At 37.3% G+C, this 24,019-nt stretch overlaps 2 protein-coding genes across 3 annotated transcripts in view; both read left to right on the top strand.

Moving 5' to 3' along the window:
* Positions 1-16,123, top strand: part of Esp (Epidermal stripes and patches) — a 90,657-nt gene extending 74,534 nt beyond the window's left edge. For both annotated transcript variants that reach the window (XM_065238782.1, XM_065238825.1), the window contains 8 exons: positions 11,032-11,195; positions 13,147-13,282; positions 13,402-13,510; positions 13,585-13,998; positions 14,057-14,411; positions 14,479-14,781; positions 14,847-14,992; positions 15,052-16,123. In XM_065238782.1, coding sequence (XP_065094854.1) covers positions 11,072-11,195; positions 13,147-13,282; positions 13,402-13,510; positions 13,585-13,998; positions 14,057-14,411; positions 14,479-14,781; positions 14,847-14,992; positions 15,052-15,408 — 1,944 coding nt within the window. In that variant the 5' untranslated portion in view covers positions 11,032-11,071 and the 3' untranslated portion in view covers positions 15,409-16,123. The remainder of the gene's footprint in view (positions 1-11,031; positions 11,196-13,146; positions 13,283-13,401; positions 13,511-13,584; positions 13,999-14,056; positions 14,412-14,478; positions 14,782-14,846; positions 14,993-15,051) is intronic.
* Positions 16,124-22,195: 6,072 nt separating this feature from the next.
* Positions 22,196-22,900, top strand: LOC135716980 (60S ribosome subunit biogenesis protein NIP7 homolog). Its single transcript, XM_065239046.1, has 2 exons — positions 22,196-22,333; positions 22,399-22,900. Exons 1-2 carry the CDS (start codon positions 22,278-22,280, stop codon positions 22,883-22,885), a joined length of 543 nt encoding a protein of 180 aa, XP_065095118.1. The 5' UTR covers positions 22,196-22,277; the 3' UTR covers positions 22,886-22,900.
* The last annotated feature ends 1,119 nt before the right edge of the window (positions 22,901-24,019 follow it).

The raw sequence follows: 24,019 nt of genomic DNA, 5'->3' as shown, positions 1-24,019 counted from the left end.
TAATGTATTAGCTAGAGAAAGGTCTGAAGAGGGTAGGTTGATAGTTCCGCTACAGTACGACAGTATGAAAATTGAATAGAAGTTGAAAATGAGTACCTAACTTTTTTACCTAACTCATACAGGAATGGATGAGGAAACTTGAAATGTTTCTTCAAATCTACAGGCAAAATAGTGCGCGTTTGACTTGCTCGTACACTGTATCATTTTTGTATTAGGGTAAACGTACAAATTTTCGACCAAGAAATATCGATCGACCCATCCATATAAATTAAAAAATCGATACTTTGTGACTAAAACTTAATCGAGTTTATCGTTATCAAAACGTTAAACTGCATCCTAAATAGGCGAATTATGTGCAAATTTATTGAAAAAAGGTCGGGAAACAGTTCACTTACCCTTGTTTCTTTCCTGCACGTGGACATGTTATGGAAAAAAACACCACTTCAACCAACCTATCCTGTTTTGTTGAAAAATGGGTCTGTGCAGTTATATAGTGATCCTCGCGTAACATTTGAACTCTACGTTGATCGATTCTCTTAATAAATTATATAATATATATTTTGTTGTTTTTATTATAGAAATTATAAACCTTTGGCTGGTTGGTCTCTTTAGCAAAAATATTATTTAGTCTCATATCTCATGATCCTGACCATACGAAAAGTTCCTGTATTCGTAAAACTTATTCAGATGAGTAACCTTTTTTTGATTATGATGACAAAAATAGTTCACTACGTGGCTTTAAAGAGTAAAAATATGGGTTTGTTTTGTACTTATCTAATAATCTAATGATTCTCGCCTTTTACAAAAGTTATTCAGTATGTGAAACCTATCAGTTGGACAATGGTTTTATTCAGACTTCTAACCATTTGCACGACCTCGAAACCATTATCAATCTTTTTCATTTTTTGCACTGATTCATATTTTGGGGTTGTGAATCAAACTAACGTCGTTGAAGGAAGGGATTGCAAATATTTATTTTTCTTCCAAAATTGTCATATGGAAGTTGTCCTATATCCTTGCAATTCACTTGAAGCTCTCCGCATAGAGCTCTTCTTTAGAAACTTTGAATGCTCCAATGGAATTCTTTTCGGGATTCCTTTGAAATCCTTCTGAGAATTTAACTTGGAGGAGGTCCTCATAATTAAAAAATTGGTAAAGGGTGATACGGTCAAAATTTGGTCAATATCAACTTGACGTATTTCTTTCAATTTTGCATTTAAAAAACCTGAACACCCCTCATTTTGAAGGTGTGTGTGTAGAATGTTGCTCCTATTTTGATTTTGGAATTCACTCTTCAGTTGTCAAAATGCCGTCCAAGCAAGAAGAGCAGCGTATCAAAATTTTGCTCGCGCATCGCGAAAATCCGAGCTACTCGCACGCAAAGTTGGCAAAATCGCTAAAAGTTGCCAAATCAACCGTTACAAATGTAATGACAGCCAGGAAGTCTGGATCGGGGGGAAATCGAAAACCGGAAGCCGCTGAGACGACAAAGGGAGTTGCCGGTAGTTTCAAGCGAAACCCTAACCTCTCTCTCCGAGATGCCGCAAATAAGCTGGGTGTATCGTCTACAACCGTGCATCGAGCCAAAAAACGAGCCGGACTATCGACTTACAAGAAGGTAGTGACTCCAAATCGCGATGATAAACAAAATACGACGGCCAAAGCGCGATCCCGGAGGCTGTACACGACGATGCTGACGAAGTTTGACTGCGTGGTAATGGACGACGAAACCTACGTCAAAGCCGACTACAAGCAGCTTCCGGGACAGGAGTTTTATACGGCAAAAGGAAGGGGAAAGGTAGCAAATGTTTTCAAGCACATGAAACTGTCAAAGTTCGCAAAGAAATATCTGGTTTGGCAAGCCATCTGTACCTGTGGCTTGAAAAGCAGCATTTTCATAGCTTCCGGGACTGTCAACCAAGAAATTTACGTGAAAGAGTGTTTGAATAAACGTCTGCTGCCTTTCCTGAATAAACACGGTTGTTCCGTACTGTTTTGGCCGGATTTGGCATCTTGCCATTACGGTAAAAAGGCCATGGAGTGGTACGCCGCCAACAACGTGCAGGTGGTTCCCAAGGACAAGAACCCTCCCAACACGCCAGAGCTCCGCCCAATTGAGAAATACTGGGCTATTGTCAAGCGGAACCTAAAGAAGACCAAAAAAACTGCTAAGGGCGAGCAGCAGTTCAAGGCAAACTGGCTTTCTGCGGCGAAGAAGGTGGACAAGGTGGCTGTACAAAATCTGATGGCAGGGGTCAAGCGTAAGGCCCGGCAATTCGGATTTGGAAAAGCGGAAGCCTAACTGAATATTTTTCCTGAATTTTATACTAATTGAACTTGAAAAAGAAATTTAATTTGATTTTTTAAATAAACGATTTCACCCATTTACACGCGTTTTCCCTTGACCAAATTTTGACCGTATCACCCTTTATTCGAGTTAATCTTTCGGTTTCACTAGGAGTTATTGTTGTCTATCTGTTTTATTATAGTTGGATTGGTTTGGTTGTCTATATTAAAGAAATTGTATTACTTATTGTTTTAACTTTATATATATTATATTAATATTATATATATTATTTTTTTCCTTGACGTTTAGTAGATTAAAATCATTGAAACATGTTGGAATGTGTCACCTCTGGGACGAATTAATAGTTATAGACTGCAACTTTCAAATTGAGCAGCTTCAATGCTATAATTTATTGATAAAGTTAGCATTTCAAATACAGATTATCATAGAACTTTTCTTATATTTTAGGATTTAACTTCGAGTTTTCCAGTATTCCTAGAATTTGCTCATTAGAAAATAAATCATAAGCAATATTTAGATGCACTTTAATTTAAAAAAAAAATTAAAAAAAAATTCAACTCTCACGATGAAAATACAATTTTCAATAACATCAACTGCTAGTCATCATAAGGTCATTCTATTTTGTCTCCTCTATTCTCAAATTTTAATCTATCCTGAATGTAACACGCCCTTTCCTTGCCTTGGGACAGCGTTGCCTGTTTCATTACAACTTTTGAGCGTACAAACTTCCACAGCACTCTGAAATATATAAATATTTGTTTTTTGATTTTTGTATTTTGTACATTCCAACGTTCGGAAAACTATGACTCAGTCTTAAATTAGAACATCTATATCTGTTGTTTTGAAGTTATATTACCAATACATCCAGATGCCTTAATTTTACCGAACAGTTCATTAATATTACCGAAGTCGGTAAAGGAGGAATCGTGCAAGGAAGGGGCTTGCGTGAATTACAATCAAAAGTTGCGAGACTAACGGCAATGAAATGTTCTTAACCAAGGCGAAATACGGTGTTAATTGGACTTTAGCACCTCTGAAGAGTTAATAAAGTGTGAAATAAAGTTAGTCATGCGGATATTTCGGGGTTCCTTTTTAAGTTTCTGTTTATACTGAAGCGCTAAATGATAAGAGAATAGGATTCAACAGCTTTTAAAATAGCCACAAATAAGTTCAGTAAAGATAGAAATTAGTTCATAATGGATCTCTATACTCTATGATATAAATAGCACTGGAGAAGTGATCAGAAAAACAAGCACGCTCAAAAAGAGTTCTCCAGTAAATTTTTATTAGCTTCTACCTGGTTGAATCTTCGTCTTAATCAAGTTGCACAAATTCGTTGGTGGTACAAGTCCTAGATTATTGTACGAGTATTGTGAGCGTCCATCCGTTACTTTATATGCTGCAATTTTTCATTAATCACTTACTCTTAGATGGAAACGATACAACTTCCAATGATCGAGAACTGCCTGACCACGTTTTGCAACTGATTGGGTTTGGAAGGATTCCTAGTTGGATACTTACATAAGAGTCACGGAAGGAGTCGAATTTCGTTAGTAGGAAGTGTAAGCCAAAATAAATCAAATATATCAAAACGATCAAAACTACAAATATTTCTAATGGACGGGCCTGGGATTGAATTCTGAACCTTCTGATCGAACCACCGAGCCCATTTTATATTAGCTCTTAACTATTTTCCGGTTGAAAAAGGTTAACTTTTCACCTAGCGAACGGCATTCTCTAACTAAAATTTTAAACGCAAATCACCTTTAAAATGCATTTAAAGTGCATTGATTTTTTTTTTTCTTCATGATTTGTTTTACGTCGATCTTGTTTTCCGTACTGAGTTCCAATGCTACTGACGCCAGGAAAGCAGCTCCCACACCTGGACCCTACCTCTCGACCCATCAACTCATAGACCGGGGACCAACAGCTTTACTTCCCGAAAGGCGTGATCAGTGATTTTATGCCTCAAAAAATCCCAGCGGCGCTGACTGGGATTGAACCTAGGCCCTTTGTGGTGAGAGGCAACCACGCTTGCCACTACACCGTCACTGAAAGTGTATTAATGTACACTAGCGTGCTTAATCGCGTATAGTTTACTCTATTAGTAGTGGTGCGTGTTTAGTATTAGCAATTTTTGTATAAATAAGAGCACTTCACTCTTCTGTCCAATTTTAGCTGTTTCTTCACTCTTCTGTCCAATTCTCGTGCCTATTTTTGAACTCGTTGTCCTTCTCGGCATTGCTGCTAGTCCCTGCTAGCATTCTTGTAAGTGATCACCGTAGTCGACACATTTTCTATGATAATCGACTGCCTTTGCTTCCGACACTTGCAAAACAAGCTATCGAATTACAGTACCAAATTAAATTGTCATATGAAAGCCCTAATAAAAATAATTATAAAAAAAAGCTTAACGACGTGTTCGGGATACCATCCGGACCATTTGTGAGATAGTTTACCTATCCGGGATACAGTGTGCTAGTGTGAATTCTGAAAATAGCAAGCAACGATGTCCTAGTAATAACATTTCTGGAAACATTGAGGAATTAGAACGAAATCACAGATGTCATATGATAGTTATTTGATAATTTTCTTTTTGCTCGAATGTTGTTGAGACGACGGTAGAGCATGAGAGTACGAATACGAATAGACGTTCGCGCACGACAACGAAGCGAGTATAGTAAAAAACATCGACCGTTTCAACCCCTGCCTGCTAGTCTCACATGTTATTTCTGATGTGTTCCACGATATTTCAACGTCCATTATCTTTGTATCATGATCTTGAGTTCCTAGTTACGTCTTATAAAACCGTAACACCAGTGCGGAAAATAGACATTGCCCATCTCCGGGTATTTTTTTAACGAGCATCACTTCATTGTCGTATCGCATGTGCCCCTTTTGCTGCCCATCTTTCGCTTTTACTTTCTTGACTCCATAGTACTTTAGAAGATATAAATGTTTACTCCATAGTACTGTAGAAGATATAAATATATACATTATTAGCAATGCTGTGATATATATGGCAATATGAGCATCCTAGTAAAAGTTAACGTATTGACATGTTTTCTAAAGAAAATAACATTTTGAATCATGTGAAATATAAACAAAAGGTATTTTAGCAACTGCAGCGCTTATTTTGTTGACCTCAAATCTTAGAGATTTTGAACTAATGTTACATTTTCATCATTATCATAGACATATAATTGAATTTTGATACGGTTTTCATGGAGATGCATATTAGAAGCGTTTGTAAAAAATGAGATTGAGTTAATAGGTCGTATGGTTTTCTTGCCCCAATTCGCTACTTGAAAATTTTGCTTTATATTTTTTACAAAATACTTACACGATCCTTTACCATATTACTTACTGCTGATACTTACTTTAACAGTGCTTACGAAGCGTTCTTTCAACACCCATATTATATTTTTCGCAAAGCTTGTGAGACTATGACTATGAGGAATTCGTTTTTTATTGCCAGTTCCAACCCAGTGCGAATCCGATGCGATTTTTTTTTGTTAGTGTGAACCTCAACCTGGGGTAGGATTTAAAAACAAACGATCAAACTGACGTTTGACAGAAAACATGTAGACCCTATCTTGATGCCCGGATCCAGGTTGGAACTGAATAATAAACGCATTCGCTATATGATTACCTATGACTACCCACAAGGTATATTGAAAATTCAAATAAAAAATAAGTTCCTTCCAATGTATTGACGTATGTAAACAGAGTGACGCACATGTTCAAGACATCTTTTCAGGTTCCGTGATGTCTGGGAAATTTTGTGGCCATCTGTGATTATGCCAAGCATCAAATTCTACCAAGCACACGTGTTTGGGCCTCGATTGAGGTAGCTTGAAGTAGTATGATCTGGAAATTCCGAGTAGCTCCTAGATGTATCGAGTTATTTGACCGAGCGGCGATGAGTCTTTCTTAGGGGCGGCCGACGGTGGTATGTTTTGCATTCCCTTTCTTATGTGTACGCCTGATTAACTGGTTTTGTGTCGTTTGTATCTCTTCCGGCGCATTGTAGAGGGGCATTTTACAATCTGCTACCCTCGGTGGAATGAAAATCGTACATGATGAAGATGGCGATCCCTCACAAATATTTTCAGTTGTAGAAATTTAGTCGCGTGAAGGACATCACCAAGCTGTTCGGGTGAATTTGTTTGTTCGTGGAAGGACATTTTTTATTCGCAAATCTCCTTACGACCATTATGCATGTAAACGTTGCCGCGTTATTGTAGTGATAAAATCGTTGTGTATCGTTGGATTGTTCTGAAATTAGCAAGATATAAGTGTTAACAAGGTGCAAATAACAAATATTGTGTGAACATTAAACATTTTAAAATCCTAGACAATGTACAATGTGGGCAATGTACAAACTGTAGAAAATACCCACACGTGAATCATAAGCGTTGAATTAGCAGTTATTGTAGTTATTGCAGAAATACAAGTTCTGTGTATCGTTGGATTGTCCTGAAATTAGCACGATATAAGTGTTGGCAAGGTAACGCAAATAAAAAATATTGTGTGAACATTGAACATTTTTAAATTGTATACTATGCGTGGGCAATGTACAAACTGTCGAAAATACCCACACGTGAATCATAAGCGTTGAATTAGCAGTGACAAACCAAAGTGAATATTAAGTCTAATTTTTATTAAGGAATCTTTAAGAAAGTTCGATTCAAATGAGTAGATCTGTGCTTAAATCGTGGGAGTATTTTTGATTTAACATTTCATGGTAGAGATGTTCAGCTAAAAGTTTTCCGCGAATAATCGTAGAGATTTAAGTAGTGTGCAACGATCATATAATTCATTGTAACTTCTATGGTAATTCATGACGGGTTGGAGTACATACGAATTTTGTCTGAGTTGTATCTAAATTGTTAAAGAAAAATCATATTTTCGCTAATTATATGTATTATTAGTCTAAGTAAACAAAAAATGTTCAGCGGAATTTGTTTGAAGTGTTACAAAGCTAAATTCAGCAACGTTTACAGCTTCTTCACATTTCAAGCTTCTTGCTTATCGCATATTAGCTTTTTGTGTGCTCTAAACTTAGTGTTCTAAGTGCACTTCCACAGTCATTAATTAAGAGCTTTCGATGCCTGTGTACCATTTCTGCGTTAGTATAATTGTGTCTGGAATATGCCCCGGGGAAGTCGAGAAATTTTCCAACCCGAAAAATTCCTAGATAGGACTGGGAATCGAACCCAGCCACCTCCAGCATGGTCTTGATTTGTAGCTGCGGTTTTACGGACTGAGCTAAGGGAGGCTCCTTCAACGAATACATCCCCCCCCCCAATTGTGGGACACCTTGTTTAATTTTAAAATTTGCACCGGATATGGATGTTGAGATTAATGTCCCTGAAAACGCGAAGAGGATGGAAACCGTCAATCTTGTCCTTAAGTATTTGCTCGCACTGCAACAGTATTGCATATTTTACATTTAATTAGACAAATAAGTACGTTTGCACTAACTAAAAAAAAGGTGATAACTGGGCGTGTTTTTGTATAATCGTTCTAATGAAGCACGAAATAAGTGCTCCGATGAGCATGATAATGATAATTGTCTACCACTCATTGTAGCACGGACACTAAGTCCGATAGCAGTGGGCTCTCCTCACTATTTGGCTATTTGGCTTAATAACCTCTGATTGTCCACTGGGCCAAAAACAGGTTGGGTGGATCTATAAGTAAATTTACGGGACCATAGAGACTGTCCTTCCAGGAACATTGTCAAAAATTTGGTAAAAAAATAGTCGTCAAACAGAAGGATGCCCTAAGGAGTGTGGAGAAGTCCGCCCTTTATCCACAGGGAGTTGAAAATTTCACTCTCCCCATCCAAATGGCTTCAATTGGTCCCTCACAATCCTTAACATTTTTGATATACAATGAATGATGAAATATGATAATTAAAGCAAAACGTTACCAATCGAATATTTAACGTTATCAAATCGCCCAGCATACACGGTAAGAAAAAAAAAACTTTTATCTACTTTTGACTAGTTTGTCTCCTTTTTTCCTTCTAAAGGCCTGTATAGAGATCGAAGCGAAGCGAAAAATTCATACAAAATACTAAACGCAATTGGCAAATATTTCGCTTCGCTTTGAACTGTAAACAGATGCGATCCAGCGAAATCTTATTTTGTGGATCGTATCTTTTTCGCTTACGTTCATTTTTTTTTTCGCGCATGCAGCGCTAGCGAAAAGAGCAGCAGGTAAGCGAAAAGTTGACGTTTCGAGAAAGAGCGTATCTGTCATATTTTCACTTCACTGGAGGTGTAAACTGACCGATTTCGTTTCACGTGAGCTGTAAACTGCGAAAAAAGGAAACTGGAAAATGTTCCACAAACATTTTTTCACAACCTTTTTCGCTAGCGAAATTTCATGATTTTTCGCGTGCTTCAATTTTTGTTTCGCTTCGATCTGTATACTAGGCTTAATGTTGTCAAAAACGGAGGAGTAAACCACCCAACATTACTGCCTTTGTGAGTGTGGGAACCCAACGTTGAGTAAAATCATATTTACCTACTCTTGTGTACAACTAACTTATTTTTGGGTAGAAACCGAGTGGAAAATTCCATACGAATTGCACACAAGTAAATGAAAACTACGTTTACCCGCTTTATCTACTCTTGGGTTCCTGCATTATAGTGCCGGGATGAGTTAAAAAACTTACTTTTGGGTACTTTTTCTTACCGTGTAAATAGAAATGAGTTGTTTTACACTGAGGCAAAAGAACCACATTATGAATTTTAGTCACAAGAAATCGGTGTGAATTTCAAAGATTTGCCTTATGAAAAATTATGTCAACAAAAAAATAATAAAATTGAGCAGACTGGAACCGAACCATGGACGTTGAGATTACTGGTCCTGTTACTGGAGCACTCGTCTGTCAACGCTTGGGAAAATTGTATGGCTAATGGCGTAGAAGGGCAACCTCATGTTAGACTATGCTATGTTTGCAGGAAATTTTCCCAGCTACTACTTTGTTAAATACCACTTTTCGATCAAATGTAAGGAACAACAGATATTCATGATTCAAGTCACTGATGTCTTATGATTATGCTCAATGGCGCGTAGCATAAAGCACAAAAATCATGGCTACTATGTCACACTGCACAATACAGTGTGGCCTATAAAACAGCTGCTTGATCATGCCAGAAGATTATCAATCTCTTAAACAATTAATAACTATTTAATTTGACGCTTGCGGAAAAACGATATTTTGCAAAGTGGTAGCCCATAAGAATAGTTATAGAACTTTTCAACAGTGCAATATGGAAAAAGGCTAGATAACAATGAACAAAAAGTTTGGTTTTCCCATAGTAAGTTCCATATAAACTTCAAATGGTTTGTGCCAAGTCAGTTTCTACCAAATGAGTTTAAATTTTGGGAAGTAAATCATGATCCAATTTATAAATGTGGAGTAGGGTGCTTCATTCTGAAAAAAGTGATGAATTTCTGATGGGCCACCCTCCAGTTCGATTCATAGCCCCAAAATATGAACCTGTGCAAAAATTGGTAAAGATTGATGAAGGTTTAGAGGTCGCGCCAATGATTTGAAATTTGTATGGGAATTACTATGGAAGAATTTAAAAAATCGCTTATATCGCTATAACTTTGCTTCTACTTGTCCAAATGTCGAAAAAATTTAGTATGTTATTGCTATGGCAATAAACAAAAAGCCTACAGTTGCTACGCTCAGTTTTGCAGCGTACCAAGAATTATAAAAATGTGAAAAAATGGCAAAATAGGGTAAATTGACAGATGAATATGTACAAGGCAACAACGCCAATTTCATCGCAACAACAACAGGCTTGTTGATCATTGTCATGACAACCACATATTTTTTTTTTTCAACGTTTGGACAACTACAACCAAAGTTAGAGCAATGTAAACGAAAATCAATAATTTCCCATACTAATTCACCAAAATCTCCATACAAAATCCAAATCATTGGCGCGACCTCTAAACCTTCATCAATCTTTACCATTTTTTGCACAGGTTCATATTTTGGGGCTATGAATCGAACTGGAGGGTGGCCTATCAAAAATTCATCACTTTTTTCAAAATGAAACACCCTAATGTGGAGCGAACATTTCAAATTTTGCGTTAGTCTATTGGGCATGGAGTATGATCGTACTTGCCACACAATTATACTGATTCAAAAATGGTAAAGTCATCGAAAGCTCTCAATTAATAACTGTGGAAGTGCATCTGTAGAACACAAAGAGCACGCAATAAGCTAATATGCGATAAGCAATAATCTTGAAATGCGTGGAAGGAGGAGGAGCTTAGCGTTCTTTGAAACATTTCCACAGTTAAGAGCCTTCTATGCTAACCAATACATGTATTTGCATATTGTATAGATACAAGGAAATTTCCAGCATGAAATATTGTCAAGGCCTTAACGACAATCTATCGTCCCAGTTATAGATTAGTAATACCGTGCTTACTGCGTTATCTAAGGCCCACAAGCACTTAGTTACTTCTAAAGCACTAGAAACACGTGTTTTTTTCGGATTTTAATTTCATCTATAAATGATTATGTTATAAGTGTTAAAACCCTAACACCTTTTCGTGACGGTCGCAATTTAGATTTAGAATTAATGTAGGGTCACTGTATCTGGAGGTTTAAATTATAAAATACATAACGATAGTAAGAGAAGCACTCATTTAGTAATTAAATCTTATCTCTGTCCTTATTTCAGACATTCACACTGTTTACGGAGCTACGATAATCACAACAAAATGAGAACACACGTCAGCCCAGATGGATCTTACGTTAACGATGGGATGAACTGTTCGTCTTTAGACATAACAATACCAAATGGAGAGCCCCATGGTGGTCTGACCGGATCCAATGAATTCATATGTAAGTTATTCCTTAGATCGACTTAAAAAATCTTAATTAAGCTTGATATTTATTAATATACATTGGAACAGTGTTGGAAACGTTAACCAAAACTCACTATGACTCGCGATTTTTTCCAACACTGTGTTGCATTATGGAAAATTTCCATCATACAATAGAAACGGCGGACTCTATTCTTTCTTCGTGTGTGATTGAAAAAGGAGACCAAACTATGCTGCAATATTCTAATATCGACCTTACATAAGCAATGTACAGGGTTTCTGTCGTATACGTATCGTGAAAATTATAGCAGAAACGTTTTATGAAACCACGCATGTTGTTAGCACTGTTAATAATTGTGTTATAATGATCGGTGAGAGTAAGCTTTGAGTCTAAGATAACATCCCAGATCCCAGACTCTATCACACTTTTCTACGTTTTGGTTCCCTTTAGTAATTTTTATACCGGGTATGTGTCGTTTTCTACTGAAGGTTATTGAGTTACATTTTTTACATTTAATTGATTTAATTTAGTTAAATTTAATTTTGTTGAATGTGTTAATGTCTTTAAGACACTTTTTATTTCCAACAAAAATTTGATTAAATTTTTCATTTTCTTAATAATGAAAAAGATGTCATTGACGAATAGAATAATTAAAAGGGGAGCGTAGTTTCGTAGTTCGTAAACGGCTTTTAAAGAAGCCGTGTTGCATAGTAGTTATTTTGTTTTCAGTTTGAAGAAACAATTTTTCATTTACAATCGCCTCGAAAAGTTTCGGGATGCAAGAAATAATGGCTATGCCACGATAATTAAGTATGTCAGATTTTTGCCCGTGCCTATATTTAGCACTTAAAATGAGTTTTTCCATATTTTAGGGAAGTAGTTCCTACGTTTATTAACAGCGAAATTTGAAGTTAAGGTTCTAGCTGTAACTTTTTTAAAGATATTATGATTTCTTTCATGAAAAAGTTAGGCCTTTTTCAAAAGCTGGTCATGAAATATTGAAAAATGTTATTAATTAACAACATATTTTGATTCACATCAACACATTGAGATTAAATAAAACTACAAAAGTATCAAAACAATCCTGGCAAATGTTTGTCCTCCTGCACCTGCTTGAATTTCTTGAAACCTCCCATAGTGACCGAAATTTTTCAAATTGCTTTATTTTCAAATAGTTGGGGCAGGATTTTCCTCCAGTACTTGTTAGGATATACTAAAAAAATGACCCTGAGCTACGAATTAGCCTTGAAATCAAAAGTTTGTGATCAACAGATACCCTGGGAACCAAAAAAAAAAAAAAATCAAAAAAATTGTGGGGTAATTTTCCTTAAAAATTTTAGTTGATATTTTCGTACTTTCCCCGACATAACGTACTTTTGAAATTCATAATTCATGAACGTATTGTCGAAAGAACGTTGTATAGGTAAATGACAAAGAAATTATCTCAGCAATACTTTAAAAATCTAATCTGAAAATTGTATTCCACCGACATGTTTATGGTGAAAAAAAAAATCCACCAGCGTGAAAATTTTCGTGGAAAATATTTTTCAAATTATCCTTGGACTGCTGTGATAATTTTCTTATCGTTTCACATAATTGAATTTTTGGAAAAAGAAATTCTTTCATATAACCATAAACCCTACCTGTGGGCAAAATTTCATAGAACTCTGAAACACTTCGGTTCATTTTGATAATAAAAATATCCGGTGTAGTCAACACTCAAAAAAACATAATTTTAATTTTTGAGCATGTTTTGGAATGAAAATTTAAATTCATCAAAATTAATAATCCTGTATCTAGCGTCTACCAGTGCCTATAGCTACGCTAAAGGAAAGGGTTCTAATCTCACGCTTGATGCATTAGTCTCGACAAATTAGTGTACTCTTATATTACGAAATCGTTTAAATGTTATTAAATTAAAAAAAAATATTTATACATACACATTACTTACCTTTTGGTTTGGTTTCAGTGTCACCAAGCGGTCAGAAAATTTCCTCGGATAGCCGCCTCGAAGGTGTTAATCAATGGTGCCAACGCAAAGCTAGAAGTGCCTGTTCTAGAAAGATGTTGTTGAAACGGCTACCCATTTTACGGTGGTTACCAAAGTGAGTAACGCCTGCCTTTATTGCGTTCGACGAATTAATTAAGCCAATTCCAATGCAATTGCGGTTCAATTAATCTGTGGTCACTCATCGTTTGATTTGTTTTCATTCTTTTTAATCAGGTACAATGGATCGGATGCTGTGGGTGATCTAGTAGCGGGAATAACCGTTGGTCTAACTGTGATTCCTCAAGCACTTGCCTATTCTGGTATTGCTGGGCTTCCCGCTGCGGTAAGTTCCTACACAATCTTGGTAGTTTTAGTCAGCTATATTTGTGTATGTTGTTTTTTTTTTTCTCTTTACAGTATGGTCTTTATGGTTCCTTTCTTGGCTGCATCGTGTACATATTCCTCGGTAGTTGTAAAGATGTACCTATGGGTCCAACAGCCATTTCTGCGCTTCTTACTTATCAAACTGCGCGCGGAAATGTATCTAAAGCTATCATTTTATGCTTCCTTTCGGGAATAATTGAACTAGTGATGGGTGTCTTTGGATTGGGATTTCTAGTGGATTTTGTATCCGGACCTGTGTCGTCGGGATTCACGTCTGCGGTATCGCTGATCATCGTAACATCCCAAATTAAAGATGTATTGGGAATTTCGGCAAAAGGAACTACGTTCCTAGAGATCTGGCAATCAATCTTTAAGGATATTCACAATATCCGTGCTTGGGACACGGTCCTTGGTATCACCTGCATTGCTGTACTGCTAATTATGAGAGTAAGCTACTAAATACAGTCACTAAGAAAGACAATAAGTAACGAATCGTGTATTTCAGATTGTAGCAGGACTGAAAGTAGGGCCTCACGAAGATGACCTCAAATCGAAGAAGCATCGAATTATCAATAAGTTTATGTGGTTAATCGGAACATCACGCAATGCCATTCTAGTCGTAGTGTGTGGTGCCATTGGATACGTGTTCCAGTCATCGGCTTCAGCGCCATTCAAGCTAATTGGAGATATTCCACCAGGTCTGCCATCATTTGAAGTTCCTCCGTTTTCACTCAATGCCAATCAAACTGCTAGTGGTAGAGAAGAAAGCTTCGCCGAAGTCGTTTCCAGTTTGGGGTCGGGGCTAATTGTGGTGCCTTTGATCTCTTTGATGGAAAACATTGCTATTTGCAAAGCATTCTGTAAGTAACGTGCTAGATTTCTACCCATATGCTGCCCAGATTTCATTATTTACTCTTTTACATGCAGCTAACGGCAAACCAGTTGACGCTACCCAGGAATTGATTGCCATTGGAGTTGCCAATATTGCAAATTCTTTTGCACATGGTTTCCCAGGAACTGGAGCTCTTAGCCGTAGTGCCGTATTCAACGCTTCTGGTGTTCGAACACCTTTAGCAAACATCTACACCGGAGCCTTGGTGGTGCTTTCGCTTTTATTCTTCACTCCATACTTTTCATACATTCCAAAAGCATCACTCGCTGCGATTATCATAGCAGCAGTCGTCTTCATGGTAGAGGTCAAAGTTGTCAAACCCATGTGGCGAACAAAAAGTGAGTCTCGTGCATTGAAATCAATGACGTATAAACATTACTATTTATTTCTTTTTTAATTCCAGAGAGTGACTTGATTCCTGGATTAGGAACATTTATCGCCTGCCTAGCTCTACCACTAGAAATTGGAATTCTTCTAGGAGTTGGTCTTAATGTGATATTCATTCTGTACCATGCAGCCAGGCCCAAGATAAACGTTGAGCGATTAACTGTAAGTAAACATTTGTCCTTCAAGTTGACACAACCTTTACAAGAAATATTATTTAACAGAGTCCTGCTGGTACCGAGTATCTGATCATCACTCCAGATCGATGCTTAATTTTTCCATCGGTGGACTACGTGCGGAATTTAGTGACAAAGCATTCCATCCGCCAATCACTTCCAGTTGTGATAGATTGCTCGCACGTCTATGGAGCCGACTATACCGCTGCAATGGTTATCGGAAGCATTACCCAGGACTTTGCCAAACGTGATCAGCCACTATTCTTCTATAACTTGAAACCAAGTGTGTGTGCAGTGTTTGAAGGACTATCACCTGTCGACTTTGTGGTTTACTACCGAGAAGAAGATCTAGATGAGTTGATGATAGAAAAAGCATACAAACCGAAACAGGTACTCAGTGCTTAGAAGTTGTACTAAATTTTCAATGGCGTACCAATTCAGGAATAATCATCAGTATTACTGAAGGGGTTTCCATCAAAGCATAAAAGCATGTCTTTACACATGCCAAGAACACCCCTTTAACGATGCATGAATAATTACATAACAATCAAATCAGCTCTATGGCGTGGCATTCAACTGCCATCTTTCATAATTTAAAAAAGCTGTAAGAACTATTTTCTGTTACAGGTAAATTAAAACTATATTAGATGCATATGTATTTATTACGTGCCTTTGGTACCATAACAACAAATATAAGCTTTTTATCTGACTAAGCACTTTGTTCTCGACGGTTGGATATCAAGTGAAGCGTGCCTTCTCTGAACCAACACCCCATCACTTACCGCATGGATAAATAGACGAGTGCACCTGCTAGTAGATAGGAACATGAGTTAAATTTTATTCACGAATATGACCAAATTGCTATGCGCCTTTTAAGAACCACTGCTTGTTTTCAGAATCCTCAAAATTATTGAACTGCAATTGTCAAGCCATAAAAGAATGTGAAGTATTGTTTTTAATATTTTAAGTTTTTGTTAGTAAAATTTTAGCCAACTAACTAGATGAATGAAAGTTAAATTCTTCATTCGGATGCCACTTCTCGTTTAGGATGATATTGTACTATGATACTTTAAAATATTCTATAAATAAAACTGTGATAAGGCTATAATTTATTCAAATAAATGCAAAAATTAACCATGAAAAATGAATAGCAATATCACAAACCATATATACACATTTCTACCCTTCGTAGTTCTTACCCTCATGCTAAGAGGAAGAGCTGGTTCCCGTTTGACAGAAAAATGGTTCATTTTCGCCCCCGTATTGTCACCTCTTCTCTTAGCCCTTATACACCTCTATTTTGTTCTGTTAGCATACGTTGCTAGTTCGTTGATCGTCTCTCCACTTTCGCTGCAGTTTTCAAAAATAGTGGGACATGACTATTTGCGACGAACCTATTGAGAAATCCAACTTAAACTCCTGCGCGTCTGGTGGCAGGAATAAGCACTAACCGACGGTGATAAGTCTGTGGCAGCCCTTGACAATTTCATTTATTGTTTGCAAAATTGTTTAATTTCAATGTAATTTCATGAAAATTTCTTGTCAGCATGAATGAATCTTGTACAAAATCCATAAAACTATTTTATAATGCATTGTTCTTAAATAAAAAGCTACTTCAAGACTTATAAATTACTGAAAACATGTTAAGGTTTGAAATCATCTGCCGATTAAACAACAGACAAAGTTGGCCGACTAAATCAATCGACGAAAAACTATTAAATAGGCCGATTGCTCGGTGTAGCACCAGACGAAAAACGATTTAATCTGCTGATTAATACACCGACTGAAATTAATTTTTAAGTGACAATAGATTTAGTCGGTGGACGATTCGGGTGATTTGGATGATGTTTGTTTATTTGGAAGATATTTTCGAAACAAAGCACGATAAAATTCAGCATTATATACCATTATTACGAGTACTACTTTTTTGCTCGGATCATGTTTTGACTTCCACAGAAACTCGCTAGAATAAATAGAAAATAATAGTTTTTTGGTTTAAATTTCAAAAATGTATTCAGTTTGACACATTATTTCGGACTTATCACGGTCGATTGAAACATGGATTTGTCAATTGAGTGTAGCATTTTGATGTCTTGAGGAATGTTTCTTCATTTTGTGTTCACTTTAATTGGAAGATTGCCGTAAAATCTCAACGCAGATGTCGCCACTGCATGATGATGATAATGTTGACAGACTGCATATAAAATTCGTGAAAATTAGCGTTAAATCATAATTTTCATCAAGCCTGTGTAAAATCCTTCCAATATAACATTCGAATTGAAGAAGAAAACGTTTTCACGATCAGACTGATATGCATCTTTGACTTTTCCAGTTGAACTTTCATTAGATATATTCATTTCATTTCGCGGCTCCATCAATGCTGCATTGTAAATATGATGTAAACAGAAGTAAATTGCTCAATTACTCAAAATAAAGATGATTTGTATTCTTGTTATCACTTTGAAGACCATCTAGCACCATTTTATAGTATGGTGCGTGTTGAGTAAAGCAAGTTCCGTTGCGTTTTCCGTCGAAAATTGTGAGTATCAATTAATTAATTTAGCTTTATTTAGGAGGCTTTCAGCCTTAGGCTGGTTCGCCTCCGAAGCTGTGAGTATCAATATGTTTTCTTAGAAAAGGCCAAAATGAACATTTATTTAATATTGGCGTCCTATACAACCAATTCTCCATTACCACCAGCATGATACAACCTTTCATAAGTAAATGAACTTAATTTCCACTTTCATCTTAGTGTAAATCTCACATATTTACCATTTTCTGAAAAATGCAGCTGCGCAGGAGGTAACCTCTCCCTGTGGGTGCAAACTTGTTATGCATAATTTGCCATGAAAACATCTCCGATCCATACCGAAATAATAACAAATAGTTTTCAAACACGTTTTCTTACACGATTCAAGCAAAAGTTTCCACGGGAAATTATTAGTTTTTCTTAATGGACCGATTTGCCCCAAAAAGCGTCTGTTTTACTTGGAAAATTTGGAAACTATCCTCCTTCTAGTAGTTCTCACTTCGAAATGTAGGTGGCGAAAGCTTGGAAAAGTTTCACTGCAAGACGCCAATTGAGTAGTGAAAATGTTCGCTTAAGGGGCGTATACACTCAGATAAAAAAAAAAAACTTTTTTATGTTTTGTTAAAATTGATTGACGTGCTGTCAAATCAGACTACTGATCATTCTTGTATGAAACTGGTTCCAAACGTAAAAAAACGCTGTACACACTTAATCTAGCTCGGTAAAATCTCCAACCTCGGCATTTACTTTTCCTGATATCTCTGCAAAATATCTGTTTGTTAGCTGATATCTTTGCAAAATGTTATTTGTTAGCTGAGGCTCGGCAATTGTTTTACTGAATCTTAGCAAATTAAATTGCAGAATCGCTCGGCTGTTGGAATCTCGGCGAAAAAAATTAAGTGTGTAGGTTTCTTATGGCTTGTTTACGTTTGGAACCAGTAACTGTTATGCGAGGTAGGCGACGATTGTTCGTATTTGACAGCCACCTCCCCCCCTTGATAGGACCCAAGCTAAGTGAACACGCTAAGATGCACATACCTTAAAGTCGGTAAAGAATACCTAAATATCGGTAGAAATTACCGATAATCGAAGAAAGTGCACATACCTAAATTATCCGTAATCATGGGAAGGTCGAGTTTCGAACGCCTTTGGATACGGTTGTGTCTTAAGTTTCTCCTCTGTTTTGTGCATGCATTAGCTTCCATAGTCTTCGGCTGCATTTGCTGGATTAGCGCTGGCACTCTGCCTCCCGGACGGTTATACGTGTGTGAGTGGTGGTTTTCTCGCTTTCCGAGAAGTTTTAGAATCGAGAAAGAAAACATGATTCATCATGTTTGCAAGCAACAGAAGATTTGACGCTATCTGCACAGGAGTGGAACTTTGGATCAGAAAGTGGCTCCACTTGTCATTTGCGAACACTAGCGCACCTAGCGGTAGAAGGCATCTTCTGCCTGCAGTTAAGATAGGCAGCATGCTATGATAGTGTGAGTGCAAGTCCGTGTGGAACGCTACCACAATACATCGCTTGTTAAGCAGAAAAACGAGCACTTTTTGATTCACCGATTTGTTTGCACTTCTCCTTCTGTTCTGTGCTATCTGCGTTGTTTGATTTTTTCTCCCGTTCCAGAAATTTGTGGCATCGCAAGCGATAATTTTAATTTTAGTTTATTTACGCGGTAATGATGTTGGTTCGCAACTATTTTTGAAAAAAATAAGTGTTTTCGAACGAAAGTGTACCAAAAGTGCTTCTGAACGTGTTTCGTAGTTGGGTGTGGTGAAATTCGTGCATTCCCGGTTGATTTTGGAAATCCGTATCACAAAATTACCCACCGATTCCTTTTTTTGCCGTTCGACGACGACGGGTGTGCTTTCGCGAGAGTGACGTTTATTTGATCCGTTTCTTTGTACGGGCACAGACAAACAGACGTAACTCTTTGAAAAACTTGTTCTTGAAAACATAGTATCTCAAAACATATAACCTCAGTAACGACATCTCTCTGGCTTCTCGCGGAAAACAAGATTGCTCACTAACTCGTAAACAATATTGCATAAAAGTTCTATAGAATATATAGAAACGTCAAAGTGATCCGATGCCAGCGCTGCGGCGAGTAGTTCGCGGAACTGATAATATTCAAATCAACCGTTAAATGCATGAACGAAGATACACAATGAAGAGTTACGTCTGTTTGTCTGTGGTACGGGTGTGTGTTTTTTTTGTAACTAGCGTAAGTGTGCCTGCGATTTGCATTGAGTGTCGGAGATTGTAAGTAATCTGAAGGATGCCTCGCTGGATACGCCCAAGACTGGACGGGCAGTAGCTGGTGGCCGTGAACGGTTCCTGGGGAAAGCACTAGATGCGACCCTCCTCCCAGATGAACATGGCAATACACGAAGTATTGGTATTGGAAGGTAATTGCTATTAGATATTTTGCAAACAGTGACAGATAGCGGACATGAAGAACCAGTGGAGGTGCCGGGTAAAGATGTTTATACTAGACAAATGGTAAGTTACAAATTCGCTGTTGTCGTTGTCGTAGGCGCCGTCGTAGTCGCTGTCGTAATCGCCGTCGTAGTCGTAGGCAGTACCGTTAGTATATTTAAAATTAACCACCAACCGCTGAAAATATGAATTATCACGTATTTCTGTTGTTCATTACATGCCAAGTAAAATTCGAGAACGTAATTTCATTTGAATAGCTTGTTCAACCAGGTCTTAAACAATCGTAACGTCGGTCATAGTTTGTTATGATTACCTGAACCATGCGTAAAGAGAAAATCGAAACATTTAACGTCACGTGAAAATGGATCTTAATGAAGGCCTCTTTCATAGCTTTTAGTTTAAGGATTTCAAAGATCGTCGGTTGCAGTGGCTTGCTTACTGAGCAGTAAAACGCGGTCCCAGATCATTTCATATTACAAATGTATGGTTAGATCGCTTGTTTATCGTGTATTTCGTAAAACTTTTCGTTGTCGTCGGTGCCGGGTCTGAATAGTCATAAAAACTTGAGTAACGCTATAATGTGATATGAGGGGCTCGGTGGCCTTAGAGCAACCGGTTTTGCTTACTGAGCAGAACATCATGAGTCTAATCTCAAGCCCATCCATATTCTAGATTCGTCAATCGTTGTATTTGTTAACATGACTACATGGTAATAACAGCAACTCGATGATTAAAAAGGAGCTCGTTTGCCTAGTGGCAAACGTTTTTGCTTACTGAGCAGAAGACCATGGGTTCAATCCCAAGCTCCTTCGCGTTATATGATTGTTAGGACATCAATTCAGCTTATCGTTTACCAAAACGAACCCTGCTGCAAACCCAACCCTATTACCCAATATTCCAGTGCTTCCTCGTGGAAGTGCAGAGGTGTTCTCGGCTTCCATCAAAGCGAGTGTCACGTCAACACATTCCTACCCCTTCCTTTCTTGACCTGTGTTCGGGCGCGGCCGGCGCTGGTATTGCCTAGTTTGAGATCACCAGTTTTTACACATTGAGGATGATTGCTAGTCCCAAGCATCGTCTAATGGTTCTCTGTGTAATCACAGCTGGTCTGGCAATAACTGAGTAGCAACCGTAGGCGGTCAATCATGCTCATGCTCATGCTCATACCTAAATTATCCGTAATCATGGATTACCAATAATCAACTTTAAAAATTACATTAATTTATAGAAAAAAAAACCTATTTAAAGTAAAGAGTAACGATTTTTTTCGGTAAAAATACCGATAACTTTTTACCGATAATTTTAAGTAATCGTAGCTAAGAGTGAAGACAACTGGCTTCTTACTCTTGAATCTATATCTATATCTGTCTCTATCTTACGCACTTTTTTCCTTGATTTTGTTTTCCATCGATCTTGTTTTCCGTTCTGAGCACCAATGCTACGTCATGTTACGCCCTCGGTTACGCCATAATTCCAGCTCTATTTAGAAATATTATTTTTTTTATAGCAAGCATTTACAGCAGCAATATGTTTATTTACTTTACTCGATAGGTAGGTGGTTTGACAGTTCGATAAATAGATTTCGCATCATTCTTTGTTGGCTTTACACTGATCATTTTGCTTAAAATTGAATCAATTTTACATTAAACTAAGTTTAGTTATATCGAATGATTAAAAATTAATTATCTCTTGCTAAAAAGTAATCATCTGATATTTAACCCAGTTTAATCATGTTTGATTAAATTGAACATTATCTTGTTTGAATTAATTTTAATCATTTTTGATTTCATTTTAAACATTTTTTATTGAATTTTAATCATTTTTGATTGAATTTTCATCATTATTGATTATGTAATAATATTCTAATTTTTTATCAAAAATGTTTATTTCGAATTTAATCATACATGACTACTGCCGAAGTAGTCATGGCTCGGACTCAATAAGGTGTAGCGGGAATTTGCATTCTTTCTAGCTTTTTTGATTTAATTTATTATTGAATGTAGCGAGTACGATTTTGCAAATTTGAGTAAATGGAATATAAATATGAGTTATATTCATCGGCCGTGTCATATCAGTTTTGACCGAACTGTGTGGATTCTACCTAAATTTGGGTGTTTTGAAATAGCGTGAGTATAGGAATGCAGTGACCCTGCGCATTTTGGACGCACATGTTTATTTTTGCATGTAGTAGTGTGGTCGGCTGTCAACTATAAAGAGTTAAACAACAAAACAACGTGTAGTCGCTTCGCGTTAAAAGTTACAATAAAATTTGAGTTAGTTTATCTATACATACAATTTTACAATATGAAGCGACTATCCGAAGAGAAAACCAAAGTTTTGTTTGAAAAGCTATCCAAATAGTAAGTAGATAGTGAGATGTTTCCCGTGGATGAGAACGATTTTTTTTAACGATGTACATTTACAGCATTGGTCCCAATGTGAAGCTACTAATCGACCGACCGGATGGAACGTATTGTTTTAGAGAAATGAATTCCCGTGTTTATTATATGTCGGAGAAAATACTGAAGCTTGCTGAAGGGCTTAAGAAAAATGAACTTGTTTCCGTTGGTACATGTTTCGGAAAATTCACGAAGGGAAACAAATTTATCCTTCACATAACCGCCTTGAATTTCTTGGCTCCTTATGCTCAGTATAAAATTTGGGTCAAACCGTCAACAGAACAGCAATTCCTTTACGGCAACCACATAACCAAGACCGGTTTGGGCAGGATTACAGAGAATACACCAATGTACCAAGGCGCGATTGTTATGTCGATGAACGATACACCGTTGGGATTCGGCGTGGCGGCCAAATCGACGGCAGACTGTAAGCTGGCTGATCCATTGGTGACGGTATGTTTCCATCAGGCTGATATTGGAGAGTACATTCGATCCGAGGATACACTAATTTAGGTGAAGATGAATAAACATTTTGGTTCAAAATTTCTTTAATTTCTAATATTATATAAAAAAGTTAAAATCCTTTGCTCTTCTATTACTCAAAACAATCCACACGTCAATGCTACGTGAAAACACGTATACACTTAGATTTTTTTGCCGAGATGGGCACCACCGAGCAGCTCGGCATTTTATTTTGCTGGAAATTCAGCAAAAAATATGTTTGTTAGCTGAGATCTCGGCAAAAATCCCGTTTGTTGGCTGAATCTCGGCAAGTCTATATTTTTATGCCTCAGAAAAAGCCGGATTTTTCTGAGGCATAAAAATCTCTGGTCACGTCTTCCTTCGGAAGGGAAGTAAAGCCGTTGGTCCCGGCCCATGTGTGTTGAATGGGTGCGATATCCTACGCAGGTGTGGAAGCTGCCTTCCTGCACATTCGATTGCCGTCAATGGAAGGCAATCGATGTCCGTCGGTGATTGACACTAGATTGACAAAAAAAAAAGAAAATTTCATTATATTTAATAGTGTTTGTGCAGGCGACTACTACTGCCTCTACCCTTAACATAAAGTAACTACTGTACCTACTTATAGATGTCACCACTTGTCCCCGTATCATTGCTTTTGTAGTTTCCTTGTTATTTTACAATAAACGTGTATAGTTCTCTTACCTCCGCCATGGCAGGACGGTCAAATATGTAATAGTTCTCGTTTAAATTAATTATCACACAACGTACAAATCGGGTCCTATCCGTGCGCGATCAAATAGTTTTGGCAAGGTCGTTTCCGCGAGAGAAGAAGCACACGTCATAGACAAAAAGAAGCCAGTGGTTTCCTCTTCCTCTTAGTGGAATACACCCAGATCGGTCAAAACTAAATCTACAAAAAAATGGGTAAACTATGTGTAGAATGACAACTTGACAAATGAACAAAGACGATCGGATTCATTTCGATGTTGTCCATTTGTCAACTTGTCACTCCAAACATAGTGTAACAATTTTTGAGTAGGTTCAGTTTTGACCGATCTGGGTGGATTTTACCCAAATTTGGGTAGTTTTGAAATAGCGTGAATACCTTTCACAGGCTTTCACCGTTTGTTTTGGTTCTTCTGTACGTAGATAAGCTTTTCGAAGTCAAATCAGCATACTCTA

This window comes from Ochlerotatus camptorhynchus, unplaced genomic scaffold (assembly GCF_037179485.1).
Source record: "Ochlerotatus camptorhynchus isolate MF236.1 unplaced genomic scaffold, CSIRO-AGI_Acam_v1.1 ptg000005l, whole genome shotgun sequence".
In the NCBI taxonomy this organism is placed as follows: Eukaryota; Metazoa; Arthropoda; class Insecta; order Diptera; family Culicidae; genus Ochlerotatus; species Ochlerotatus camptorhynchus.
The sequence above is the reverse complement of the archived record's forward strand: the minus strand, read 5'-3'. Positions and strand labels throughout refer to the sequence as shown.